At 38.4% G+C, this 13,919-nt stretch overlaps 1 protein-coding gene across 1 annotated transcript in view; it reads right to left on the bottom strand.

The window, feature by feature from the left end:
- Positions 1–13,919, bottom strand: part of ITGA2 (integrin subunit alpha 2) — a 66,435-nt gene that overhangs the window by 17,090 nt on the left and 35,426 nt on the right. Inside the window, exons 11-20 of the mRNA XM_048050381.2 lie at positions 12,730–12,868; positions 10,579–10,724; positions 9,736–9,879; positions 7,239–7,442; positions 6,278–6,414; positions 4,686–4,825; positions 3,375–3,526; positions 2,167–2,277; positions 1,749–1,831; positions 188–329 (exon numbers count right to left, since the gene is read on the bottom strand). Coding sequence (XP_047906338.1) covers positions 188–329; positions 1,749–1,831; positions 2,167–2,277; positions 3,375–3,526; positions 4,686–4,825; positions 6,278–6,414; positions 7,239–7,442; positions 9,736–9,879; positions 10,579–10,724; positions 12,730–12,868 — 1,398 coding nt within the window. The remainder of the gene's footprint in view (positions 1–187; positions 330–1,748; positions 1,832–2,166; positions 2,278–3,374; positions 3,527–4,685; positions 4,826–6,277; positions 6,415–7,238; positions 7,443–9,735; positions 9,880–10,578; positions 10,725–12,729; positions 12,869–13,919) is intronic.

The raw sequence follows: 13,919 nt of genomic DNA, 5'->3' as shown, positions 1-13,919 counted from the left end.
ATATAAACTGATATGCTGAAGGGAATAATTCTGGTAGCCAAGAAAATAAACTGGGAGAGAGCTTTGCACACACATTCTCCTTTCCTGGGACAGGCACTAATAGAAAGAAAAAAATGTAAAATGTTTTCCCGAGTAGCTGGAAAAATCAGTGGCAATAACAGAAACAGTGAAGATGAGTACCACATACCGGTAAAGACGAAGAAGCAAAAAACAAGTTGTCTGAAAATGTAGCCTGTATTCTGGTATTATACGCATTTTCTCTTTTATTTCTCAAGTTCACGTTGAATGTTAGTCTTTTGTTTTTGCTGCTGACAATGAACTGCTGTTTGCTGTTGGAAAGTAAAGTTCAATGTTGTAAATGGAGGTACCAGAACAGCTGTGGATCATGAAAATGTATTGTACTGTGTTGCCTCTAGTCAACAAAGAATAACAAGCACAGCAAGACATTTCCTATGTTCTATACGCATAAACCTTCTGCTTTCTAAACCCTTTGACATGAGAAACTCTGTGATGGTGTTTTTTAAAACCAAATAGAATTAATGTCATCTTAAATTCTGGGACCTTGATTCTGTACAGTCATAATCACTTTGCTGAATTTTCAAGGTTTCCACCCTGGTGAGAAGGTGGGCAGAGAATGGCTGTCTGAGTCATATGGCAGCTCCAGGAGAAGCCAGTCTTTCTGCATACTGTAAATATATGTGTGTAAATATACGGTTCTGGATTATGTGCTGCCCAAAGAGCTGATCTCTGCTACCCAGTAGTGCAGCCTGATGCAGGATCCCCACTGCTCCTCGCAGGAGGGACTGAAACAGCCACAGCTGCTCCCCCAGCACACTTCCTTTTCTGACAGCAGACAGCCAGACCTGACTCTTCTGAATCCTCACTGTCTACTCATCTCTAATCTAACAAAAGTCAGGTTTGTCTACACTGACAAGAATCCTACTTCTGTATCTGTTATCATATTGCTCCTCTTTTTCCTTGACTAGTTATTTAGACAGAAATGCTAATATTTTTTTTCCTCCCCTCTGCTACTTCTAAGTAGCATAAATAGAGGAAGAGCAACTGACATCGTCTACCTGGACTTGTGCAAAGCATTTGACACTGTCCCCCATGATATCCTTGTCTCTAAATTGGAGAGACATGGATTTGATGGATTGACCACTCAGTGGGTAAGGAATTGGCTGGATGCTCACACTCAAAGTGTTGCGGTCAATGGCTCAGTGTCCAAGTGGATATCAGTGATGAGTAGTGTTCCTCAGGGGTCAGTACTGGGACTGGCGCTGTTTGACATCTTTGTTGGTGACATGGACAGTGGGATCAAGTGCACCTTCAGCAAGTTTGCCGATGACACCAAGCTGTGTGGTGCAGTCGACATGCAGGAGGGAAGGGATGCCATCCAAAGAGACCTGGGCAGGCTTGACAGGTGGGCCTGTGCAAACCTAATGGAGTTTAACAAGGCAAATGCAAGGTCCTGCCTCTGGGTTAGAGCAATCCCAAGCACAAATACAAATGCCCACAAAATGGGCAGAGAATGGACTGAAAGCAGCCCTGAGGAGAAGGAGCTAGCTGATATTTAAGTTCCCTTCCAACCCAAACCATTCTATGATTCTATGATGATTCTATGATTCTAAGTAGATGTTGAACTAGAAAGATATTCTGAAGAAATTCATCCAGAGCCTACAGAAAAAACAACCTATGAAAACTAAGAAAACACCATACGCCACCAATTCCACTTATTCAGCTCTTACCTGTGATCTCCCTTCTGCTGGACTTTCAGAACAAGATCACAGATACAAAGTTCATCTTCACCACAGTCTTTAATAAAAGGAATCTACAAAACAAATAATAAAAATAATCCTGAATGACAGTGCTCTACTTTAAAATTATCTAGTCACAGCAGTCTTAAACGCCTTTGAGGGGAAGGACATTGTTATCTTGCTTATGAGAAAGTCCCTTTTGCTGATGAGAAAGTCCCTTCAAATAGCATGAAGAGCCCATGCAATTCCAAGGTATAAAAGTACTGGTGCCTGCTTTCAGTCCAGTGACTTAACTAGAACACCAGTTTTTATTTGTATGTAGCATTTTGGTATGTGCATGTTTGAGGGGGCACACGTTATGCACAGAAGTATAGTCATGTCTTTTCCAATAGTAAGGCTGTATACTTACACTGTAGGCCACAGATGTTGGAGAATATATATCGAGGACAGGGCTGGAGCCAGGATTTGTAAGGCCAATGTCAACACGCAAACTAAGAGAATTCACTGCATCAGAAGGTTCCTGTAAAACACATGTTCATATGATAGCTGTCAGCACAGCAAATAGTGCAAAACTGGTAACTCTGCTGTAAATTGATAACGTGTAGTAATACTTGCTCTTTCTAGAAGAGCAAGTAACAGAAGAAGAGAAGTAACAACGTAGTCTTTTAAATGTTCCTGGAGACTCTACTCATCACACTCACTTCTAGGGCTAAGCAACACGCAGACTGTCTGCATCTGTGGAAGCTGGCTCTCAAAAGCCACCAGCAGGTGATTTTTCTTCTCACCTGGCTGCAGAAATCAAATTCCTATTCCACTTTGCTTTGCCATCACAGAGAGCAGCTGGGCCTGGGCAGGACTAAAACACAATACCCCTCATGTCTTTTCTGCTTCTTGGTGCTGGGTAAATACTCTTCTAGATCATGGCTCTACAATGACACTAGATGTGACCAACAAATCAGAAATATTTGTCCTCACAGTATTTGGGTATGCAATGAATAAAAGAAGGAAGTATCAGAAAGAGGGATGTGAAAACATTCCTATTTATTATTCAGCTCTGACCTTGGTGGTTTGCAAATATTGCAAAGCAAAGCATGTATCAGTCCTTTCGCTTTTTAACTACCTGACCTAGCACAATGCAGAGAGCTTACTGCAAGTCTCAGTGCTGCTGCGTTTGGTCTTTGGTACTAGGAAATGGTGGATGTTTTTGTATTTTTATTTTTCCCAAATACAGCTTCTGTATACTTAGGGCTAGCATGGATGAGAAACCCACCTGAAATGTTGTTAATCTGAGATAAAACATTTGCATATATTATGGAAGATGCTTTATGGAAGAATCTACTGAAAGGGAAATTAAAATCTATTGAAACTATGGACTATGAGCTCTGTGTTACATCAGAGCTGAAGTACATAATTAACAATGGCCTCTACTGTCCTCAACACCTGTGCTAAATAAGTCAGTTATTAGTTTCTTTGAAAGCAGCTTCGTATTCTGTATTTTTTGTTACTGGGGAACTCGAGAAACTTAAATCATGAATTAAATTCATCTTACAGACATAAAATTCATCAACACCTTCCTCTGATCATTTTTGTCATGAGGCTCCTTGCAGTTGCACTTACCTGTACGTTGAAGATGTCATGAACACAATTCTTTTCACGATGTACCACAAGATCCCTCTGCATGTACCTTTCATTATTTTCTTTGAACAATCCTCTGGAAGTCACTCTAGAGGACTGGAGATCTGCATCCAGTGTTGCATTATACTTTATAGCTACAAAAAGAATAATAGTACTTTTTTTTGCTCAGCCTTACTGCTTATGATCTCACTACTATGTCCAGCATTACAGAATGATCAGGCTTTCCAAACCAATATAAATATTTTACTTTTTTCATGGTTTGCTAAACACAGAGCATTCACAAAATGATAAAGTTTTCCCTTGTGTTTTCCAAGTCAGTCTAATAGGTTTAAATCCTGAAGTAAGTTCTCATCCACAGACAGCACATTAAATGGCAATGAATCTGGTCTCCACTGATTGATGTCTGAGGTGTCTCAGATGTCTGAGCCCACAACTCAGGCAAGGAGCCAGCCAGCAGTGCCAGGATTACAGCAGGTAAAGAAGCCTTGAAACCATATCCCTTAGTTCTGAGGAGGCTATAAAGAAAACCTGCATCTTCTCTTCAACCACATCATAATTCGTCTTCTCTTCATATGATGACTAATACACTGTGGAAGTTCACCTTTATTTTATTACTAAAAATCAGAAGTTCCTAAAGGCACTGTATGTAACACCGAAGCAGTTCAACTGGTGTTATCCACAACACAAATGTTTAACTAAATAGCTTCATGAGGCACCAGTGTTGGTCTCGGAAATATTTGGTGCTCTACTGTTCTCTGAAAAGAGGTTCTCCCTATGGACATCTGTCTGCATTGAACTTATGGAAATTAACTTTGTGCTGAAGAAGTTTTGTGCTGAATTATTTTTGTGCTTGCCAGAGAGAAGAAAAGTCTGCAGTCTGCTGTTGAAACCATCAGCTCACAAAGACTCTGTCCCCAAAAGGAGCATTCTCCAGAGATACCCAGTTACCCTTCCTAAAGTGTCTTGCCATATCCGAGTGATACCAGCTGAAGAAAAATGATAGAATTGGTGAGCAAAGGATATACATATATATATATATTATATAAATAAAAGCTTCTCAGTAATGACATTTCCTGGGTTTTGGTGGACAGCTCTTCCTTATATTGTTAAGTCCTCATTTATCACAGGTTATGGAGGCAGTGATGACAGTAGGTCTTTAAAACACTTTCTTAAGCACTTAAATTTTATAGTGATTTCACCTTCCTTGACATTTAATGCAGTATTTCCACTACTCATTTGAATAATGGACTTCTGAAGAAATTAATAAAAAACAAGTCATTGAAACACTCTTACCCACTTGATTATTTCTGTTAGCAGGTCTAAATGTAGCCTGAAAACATATTTTGACAGTTATTTCTGTGTTCTTGTTCAGCAGACTGATTTTCTCAGGTTTAAATGAGGCAATTATAGACACATTTGCAATGCTTTGTGACCTGAAAAATATTTTTAAAAGGTTATATGTGATTTTCAAGAGCACTAGGTAGCTTAGAAGCTGTTTTCTGCATGTAAATGTAACATTCATCTTTTGGGTTCTGAATGTAAACACATTTTATGGCACTGGTAAAATTATTTTTCTCTGCATGTAACTGAGTTTATTGATACGGTACCTTTCAGTAATTAAAATAAGTAATTTATCACATCAAATTAATGGATAATCAATGTCTTTACCCTAACGCCCTAAGTATTCCCTTAAGATAACAGAATGAAGACCATGCCCTGTTTTCCCAACAAGTAGCCTTCTTCTGCTCCTTTAGAGAAGTCATTCAGCTCTTCTAGGAAGGCAAAGAAGGGTAATTCTTCATTTTAATTGTATCCTAATTTGTATCCTTATTATTATGTCAGAAAAACAACTTTCATGAAATTAATCAAGATTTTGAAGAACAGTTTCAAAGGAACCCTACGTGTAAAAACAAACACTTTAATCAAAAGTGAAACTCGTTAATCAGACCAAATGTTGGAGTGAAAGAAAAGATCTTCATTAATCAAATTGAAATAAATGCTGATAATCCAAGGAGCATAATTTTCTTTAATGTAATCCTTATCAGCACCAGCAGGAGTTCTGTCATGGGTCAAGGGTCCAAACTGATCATTCATTTTGTATAATCTCGTTTTATTATGAAATAAGTAGCACTACAGTGATTTTTTTCTTGTTACAATGGGGAGCCTCAGGCTAGAATATGGGTGACAGACTGGAGAGCAAGCGACTTTTTAACTTAGCTCCTCATGGAAATAGTGGTACTTAGGGAGCCACAAGATTTGGGTTCTGTGAAGCCTTTCTTTTTTATTTTGTAAAAGCACTCTGACCGCACTGGTAAAGTCCACATGCCAGAAAAGATGGTGTTCTTGCCAGAAGTAGATGCCAACTCTGTTTCACTGCTCTCTGTCCTTACCCTGCAGGACTACTGTTTCCTAGAGATTAGCCTGCCAGCTAGTAAAGGTCACGCAGGTTGTGTGGGAAGGGGTTTTGTCTATCTCAGCAGACACAGCTATCAAAATTACACTGCAGCTATTGAAGTATGACCTGCTGTTTCACATACTGCCCAGCAAGCCCCATTCCCATTTACCAGCCTTTTCCTCTGGACCACATGCCCTCACATGTCTCCCAACCCTCCCCATCCCTGCCTGCATCCCTCTCAGCAGCCCCTGCCACCTGGCTTCCCCCATGCAGCCTTGCTCTGCCCCCTAGACTGGCTTGTCATGTCTGTTAGACAAGTCCAATGCCGTTTTTCAGCTCTGTAATAGTAGTGACAAGGCATTAAGCATGTTAGTGCAGAACACATGGAATAAAAGAGCTTTTTGTTTTCTTTGTTTTGCTGTTTAATTAAGTAAATGCTTAACTGGCATCTGAAACATTAAGTGCAGCTTTTAGAAAAGAGTTTACTAACCAAAGCAGAACCACTTTTCCATCAGCACCAACTGATACATCAGTAATGTCATCGTCATCTAAGTCTCTATGGCCATCTACTGATCTTCCAAAGAATTGGAGCCGTTTTCCAAAAGCAGGATCCGATCCTAAAATTTTCTGGTAAAGAGAGTTTGGTTACTAAATTGCCACAAGAGCGTTTAAGTCTGTAGATACCAGCCCAAGCAATGGATTTTTGCAGATATTCTCTGAATACGTAATATATTGTTTAAACAAAAAACCTGTGTGGATGTTTTCTCAAATGCTTTTAAGCACTTTTTCCTCCCCTGTTGGAGCAGACAATGGACTAGATTTTTCTGTCTTGGTAGTAAATCAACTAACTGACTGCTTTATGCCAGTTAGTACTTACTGGAAAATTTTTCCATCTTACATTGAGCAACTCAAAGAATAGGAATCCTAACAGGACTTCTGACAAATACTTTCTGTGACCAGAAAGTCAGCATGGACAGTGACATTAAAATTATTACTATTATGTTAATATATGAGATATGCAAACACCCTTGAGACACTTTTCCGCAAATACCACTCTTTTTTTTTTTTTTTAAATTTACAGAGCTGGAATTTATAAAATCTTCATTGTTGTACTTCAGCTTTGAATAATAGTTTGTCAAAAACGGTATAGGAAATTAGCCAACTTCACACACAGATACCAAAATTATGAGAGGCTCAGATAGAGCACCTTGCAAGCCCTTTTCCTCTGCACACTTCAGCTGAAAGCACCACAACAATATCATCCAGGACGTGTTGACAGCTGAATTGAAGGATGGTGGGTGGGGAGGGCACAGAACTTGGAATAAACCACAAAAATTACAATACTACTTTAAGATGATGAAGTAGTAGCCAAGAAAAGCATAGAAAATCCTTCAGTTTTCCTCTAACAGATCTGAAGGCACTAAGTACAGCATTATACAACAGTTATTTACCTGAGAATATTTGGTACGTATACTCTTTTGAAATCCATTGTAAATATAAATTGCTCCAGAGTTTTGGTTTTCCAGTGGTGCACCTATTACAACATCATTAAAGCCATCCAAATCAATGTCTGCAAGTGCTGTGATTGCTGATCCAAAGCGAGCATTTTCTGACCCTTGTGGACCCTCCAAGAGTTCCTGTTGATCCAAAATTCCCTTTAAAAAGGGAAAAAGAAGAAAAAGCAAAAACATAACTATCATTGCACCAGATTAGACATAGGAGCAGTATCTATGTGCATTGTTTCTTTTGTTGTTTTGTTTGTTTGTTGGTGTTTTTTTTCCTCTCCCAGTACATTCCCCTCGGACTGCTCAACCCTGAATTCCTTCCCCATTGTATTGCCCATTCAGTTTGCATTATGTCTCAGAGTCTTGGCAAGCATTACACAGCAAAATTAAAGCATGCTATGCAGAGCACTAACAGCAAATATAACCATATGTATGAAGCTTAAATGCTCTCACTGTCCTCATCTGACTGTTCTAAAGTTTCACAATACATTGAAAAATACAGTTTCCAGTTTTGGATTACCAGTTTTTATGCAGAGGGAATGGAAATTATGTAACTGGACATAATTCTTTGAAACAGAAATGGAATTTCCTAACTAAACTAATGCAAAAAACATGTGTCTAAATGGTAAACTCCTGACCTCTCCAGTGCCAATGAGGAAAGAAAGGTTGGAGATCTTTAGAGTTAAATAATCACATTTACTTAAATAATCACATTAAGTTAAATTCAGCTCCTTGGCAAGCATGACTCTCATCTTTAACCTCAGTTATCGCACTGTGCTTAAAATTTAAAAAATACCAGCCAAGTTATTTTTTAAAAATGAGTAGAAAAGTATAATTTACGCAACATAGACACAGTTACACAAGTACAGGTTCTTTACTTGTTTATTTGTTTTATTATTTTTAATCATTCTCTCATTATACTGAACTTTTATATAATTTTAAATCCAAAACTTGTCACAGACAAATTGGTGTCAAAAAGTTGTTATTCAATGTATTCATTTTCGAAACATGTAAAAAATTCCTTTTCTTCTGTATTTTGTGTCTACAGTCACAATAGCACAGTTCCACAGTCACAGTGACCAGTGTCAGCTGCCAACAGTGCTACTTCCAGCAGTTTGTCTACCACGTAATTGCTCTAGGATACACTTTCATGTTGCTCCAGGATGATCTGACTCTGAGTTGCTCTGAAGAGGATGGTACTTTATCTCTGCTTATTTGACTGCAATTTACGTAGGAAAAATGCAATTTTCTCTAATACGTGCCATCAATCAGAAAAACTTTCTTTGCATATTCAGACATCCACAATTGTTTGCAAGACTGCCTATATTAACCGTCCTGAAGACTCTGGCACTTTTGAACATTCTGAAAACACCTACCACAGGTCTGAATAAAAAAGAGTCAGGCAGGCATCAAGTGAATAACATGGCTTTGCTGACAAAGGAGACAACATGAGTAATAGTGTCCACTCAGTGTGAACGTCCATGAAACAACGCGTTGGCAGAAAAGCATTTATAAAATGGTTTTGGGAGTACTGTTAGGTGTTAAACTGACCTCCCAAAATCAAATGGCAAAAAATTGGTTAGCAAAAGCCTTGAGCTAAACATTCCAGAGAAACGGTCAACCTTGTGTTATATTCATCCCTGGAAGTGTTCAAAGCCAGGCTGGATGGGGCCCTGGGCAACCTGATCCAGTGGCTGGCATCCCTGTCCACGGCATTGGGCTGGAAGTAGACGGTCTTTAAGGTCCCCTCCAACCCAAACCATTCTATGATTCATGTACTGTGCCTAGCACAATGTCTAAAACCAGGACCAGGGAGGGAACCTATAGCAGCCAGCCACTAATCACTAATACTGCTTAGCTATTGACTTGCCTTGTTGCTCTATTTCAGGCTGGTCCTACTGGCTTATTACCAGATTACATCCACAAGTGGTTCTAGCGAAAGCTTGCAGCTGCTTCTGAAAAGCACGACAGGCAAGACTGCACTGGGAAAGGCTCATTCTGCAGTCCTCTGAACAAGCAGTCTGCATCACCTAACCCTGCCCTTAAATGACACCCCAGAAAAAGCACACACAATTTCTCATTATAAAAGTACTGCTGTCAGTATTTCAAACACTTTGAAAAAGATACACAAAATAGTGACTTAAGGGCCCAAAATATGGTGACAAGGGATTTTTAGTGTAGCTGTGGCCAGCCTGCTTTGCAAGAAGATAGTGCTAAGCAATGCCAGATCGAGTGAGTCTGAACAGGTTGGATTTGGGTACAGGGATCACTCTTCTGAAATAGAACAGACATTGTCAATAAGTACTACTGCAGTTTGAACTGCCTTGGTAAAACTCTAGTTCAGGGAAAAACAGTAAATTCTTCAGCTGAAGATGAAAGTGCTCAGCACTTATTACGGATGGGTACGTAGGAAGCCAATACTTTACTACAGTGCTGTTCTTACCTTTGTGATGGAAAACATGTATACTCTCCCTTCCTCTTTTTTAAGGTCATTCATAAACATTGGTGCACCTACAAGCAGCACATCTGTCACAGAATCCTTGTTAACATCCACTGAACACACCACACTGCCAAAGTAGGAACCAATCTGAAATCAGTAATAAGAAAATTGTGTTTGTACGTGGATTTTACAAGGCATAATGTTTTAGCATCTGAACCAGAAAACTCTTATACTTGAAATAGTCCAGCACTAATGAAACCGCCCACTGGGATGAAATTGCTGTATAACATACTCTAGTGTCTGAAGAATCATATCCTTACTATGTGTCCACTGTTTCTGCCCAGTAGCTGCTGCTATGGCTTTACCACTCAACAATATGAATGAAAACAGAGAACAAGCTAAGGAAGGTATACTTTTTATATTAAACTGCACAGGTAAAACTACCCAATCCTTTTCTTACAAAGCAAAGCAAAGCAAAAGGCTTTCCGTCCTTTCCCAAATAGTGAAAAAGAGAACGAACTTCCAAATCTCTCTTTTGATGTCATCAACTTCACAGCTTCTCAGGAAGCGTGGAGCTCATCGAGTCTCTCCCACTTAGAAGCATCGACAGAATGATACGTTAACAGGTTTTGTATATTATCTTTTACCACTAGTTGAATGACTTCCTGAAATGCTGTTGAAGAATTAATCTCGTTGAAACAGTCTAATGGCAGAGACAAATGCAAGCAGGATTCTAAATGCATTGCAAGAAAGAGGAATTTTCAAAACAAACACACTGCAGTCTACTACTGTGTCGATAAAAACAGATGCCTTCAAAATCTGCATTCATGACCAAAATATACTTGCCTGCTCGCCCCTCTGGGACTGCACAATTGCGATATTACCATGTCTGTCAACATCATAAACCACTACTCTGCCAGTGTAGTTGGATCTGGGTGCACCAGCAACAAAATAGACAGAGCTCTGAGTTGAGAGAACAGCAACAGAATAACCTGGGGGAAAAAGCCAACATTTAGTATGTGTGAGAGACCATTAACTACAATTTTGTCAGCTCATAAAGGCACAGAAGATGAATCAACCTGGTGCATTAGTGACAGAGAATGGTACTTCCAGATGGGAAGCTAAGCTGTCACATACGCATCAAACTTGCAGTAGTCTTCTAGAGAGAGCAATGACACACAGATCAAGTTGAAGCATGTTTGCAGAATAGCGTGGACAACAGCCTGGCCTATCCAGTCAAACACAGACCACAAGATTATCATGCTTATGAAGGACATAGAGTGTAAAGAGTATCCTGGGAATGAATAAATAAAGAGAAACATGAGAAGAACTTTTGAGCCAGCCTTCAAACCACAGCTTCAAACACCTAGCTTCTGCAGAATTCTCAATGCATTTTCTCATACATCACAAAACCACAGCCCTGTGCTTTGGCTGAACACAACAGACCATAATAACAGTTTGTCAGCTGAAGGGCTTAGGTTGATTGAACTTCTTTCAACATTTTAATCCTCGTTCCCATTATTCTAACATTATTTGCTTTCAGGAAACATATTTTAATACCTGCTAAGACATTATACATGTATTAGCACTGTAAAGCTAGTATTACTACATATTTTATGTACCTGTGATTTAATTACACCAGGTTTATTTCAAGACAAGAAAACAAAATCATCCTTTCTAAAGTCTTTACTTAAACTGAGTAACAAAATCCCTGTGATTGGACAAAACATGCACGTCTTTAGCAAGCTGCAGTCCAAAGCAAGGAGTACACTCCAAAAGGATTATGTCTTGATCTTTACACATATTGGTGTAATTTGGATTTGTGTGTGGTCATTATGTTTTTCCAGGGAAAGAACATCAATGGAGACTAAAATTTCAAAACAAGACTTTATTCCGTAGGTTAAGGCCACATTGTTAATTAATACTGCATATAGCCATTGGAAGTGAGAGGGTGCAGTGCAGAATGGGATCCAAAACAGCAAGCTGTGCTGTGCTAGCAACCCTTTAGCTTGAGCTAAAATCTCCAGTGCTATGGAGAGCTCTTACTGGGGAACAGAAGGAGGATAAGATAAATGAGGGGACAGCAATAGCGCAGTAAGAAAAGGCACCGACATTGTTGGCTCCAAAAATATTAAGGACAATACTCTAGAAACTGCCTAGTGAGGAAGTGTTGAACAGAAGTGACCTGACCTTTTAAGAATTACTCTAGAAAAGGGAAAAACAGAAAATCTGAAGAGATCAGATATGCAAAAGAGCTACTGGTCTTTAAGGTAGGTTTCGTGATTCATTGTGCTGGATACACGTACTGCTAATCTATAGGGAAAAGAGTACATATCAATGTTAAAAATAGCATCTCTTTTAGTAACTTCATCGATAAGAAAACCATAGTCGATAAATGCAGTTGTATTGCTCAGGAATAAATTGCCAGAGCAGGCATATTGTAGGTTTGCAGAAAACATTTCAATGAATTGAGAAGAAAAACTTCCTGGCTTTACTGGGTCATAAAACCATGCGTCAGAAAATAGATGGGGATTATAAATAAGACCTCTGTTAAAGTCCAGCGATGTGCCGAAAACTATAAACTGTATTGGAAAAGGCCAAGAAAAGAGTGAGCAGAGATGAAACTACAGTGAGTCAATCAATGTCTCATCCACATGCAACTCAGGAATTACAAACAAATATTAAACTAGAAGGTATCCAATATGATTATACAGTATTATACACTAAGTCATTTTCAAATCCTATGTTTTTTCTTTACTGTTTTTGTGAGAGAACCTGATTTTTTTTCAGCTTACCACATTGATGTGAATAGAATTTTAAAAACACAATAAAGACTTCACTCAATGTTTTCTTGTCGAGTAAATGAAATATTTTTGGATGCCAAGTTCTCTTCATCTCAAATCAGTTGTTAACAGGAACTAGAGGAGAATTTTCCAATTTCTTTAATATCTTAACAAAGGTTTGATACATTTCCAGCTCTGCATTTCAGCCTCTTACCTAGATATGAACTATGATTTCTGTCCTGCAGAATTTTCTCAAACACATTGCTTGGAAAGGTGGTGACTCTGTTTGAAGACTCCTGAATCACTGTTCCACTCCAGTCATAAGCCCCAACAGCACCCAGCAGCAGAACATCCTTTCAAAAATAAAAATCAACATTTCAGAACTCCCTATTTCAGCAGAAGTGTGAGTGAAGTTGAAGTTACCGTATGTAATTACATAAAACATCACTGTATTTAAGGTAGTGATGTACAGTCTAATGACTGCAAGCAGTTGGTGGGAGTTGCTTCCAGTTTTTACTCACATGCTGGACTTTACTACCTTATTAAGAGTGAATACCACTCTTCTATTGCAAGAGGATAACTGTCAGCTTTAGCTTCCATGGCACTAAAAAAGAATGGGCTTATTTAAAGCCTGATAATTTCCTAAGCCTGTCTTCCCTAGTGTTGGGCTTTAAATCTATGCTTTTATGCATTCATGATCCCCCAAAGACTGTCAAACAAAATGGTAAGAAAAAGCTAAAATCCACTTTTTGCCATTACAAGTGCAAATGATGGCATACAAAAGCAATTGGAAAAAGTCAGAAATTTCATCCTGTAGGTGTATTGTAAGGAGACATCCCAGAGAACACAGTTAAATCTAAAATCCAGATTAATATGCTTATATATAAATACTTAAACCTGTACACAGAAAACAAATGTCATTTAATTATTCACATTATTAAAATTCATTACTGTACCCAGATAAGGACATAAAAAATTGCAACAAAAGTAGTATGCGTAATTTCCCTGAAGAAACACTTGACTATTTTTTTGTGTGTGTGTGGTGGTGGTGTTATTTCCTAGCTTCAGATGCTTAGTAAGTTAAAACATCAATTTGTGCAAACATGGGACTTAAAAAAATAATATTTTATTATCTTTAAGGGCTAAAAGAAAAACTTTCTATATTTTCAGTTGAAAAATGAACCAGACTTGGATTTTACAGTGAGATTTGGTCAAGATAATCTTAAAATTGATTATCATGAAATATATGCCTGATTTATCATCCTTTCTAATTTCTAAGGGAAATATAATTTAAGCAAATATCATTAACTTTATAAATATTAGATCAATTATTTTCAGACTTGATTTATATAAATCTTGTCCAGAAATATATCAGCATTACAATATTGTTTCAATTCTTCCAAG

Source organism: Anser cygnoides, chromosome Z (genome assembly GCF_040182565.1).
Source record: "Anser cygnoides isolate HZ-2024a breed goose chromosome Z, Taihu_goose_T2T_genome, whole genome shotgun sequence".
In the NCBI taxonomy this organism is placed as follows: domain Eukaryota; kingdom Metazoa; phylum Chordata; class Aves; order Anseriformes; family Anatidae; genus Anser; species Anser cygnoides.
Note: the sequence above shows the minus strand (reverse complement) of the source record. Positions and strands in the feature narration are given on the sequence as shown.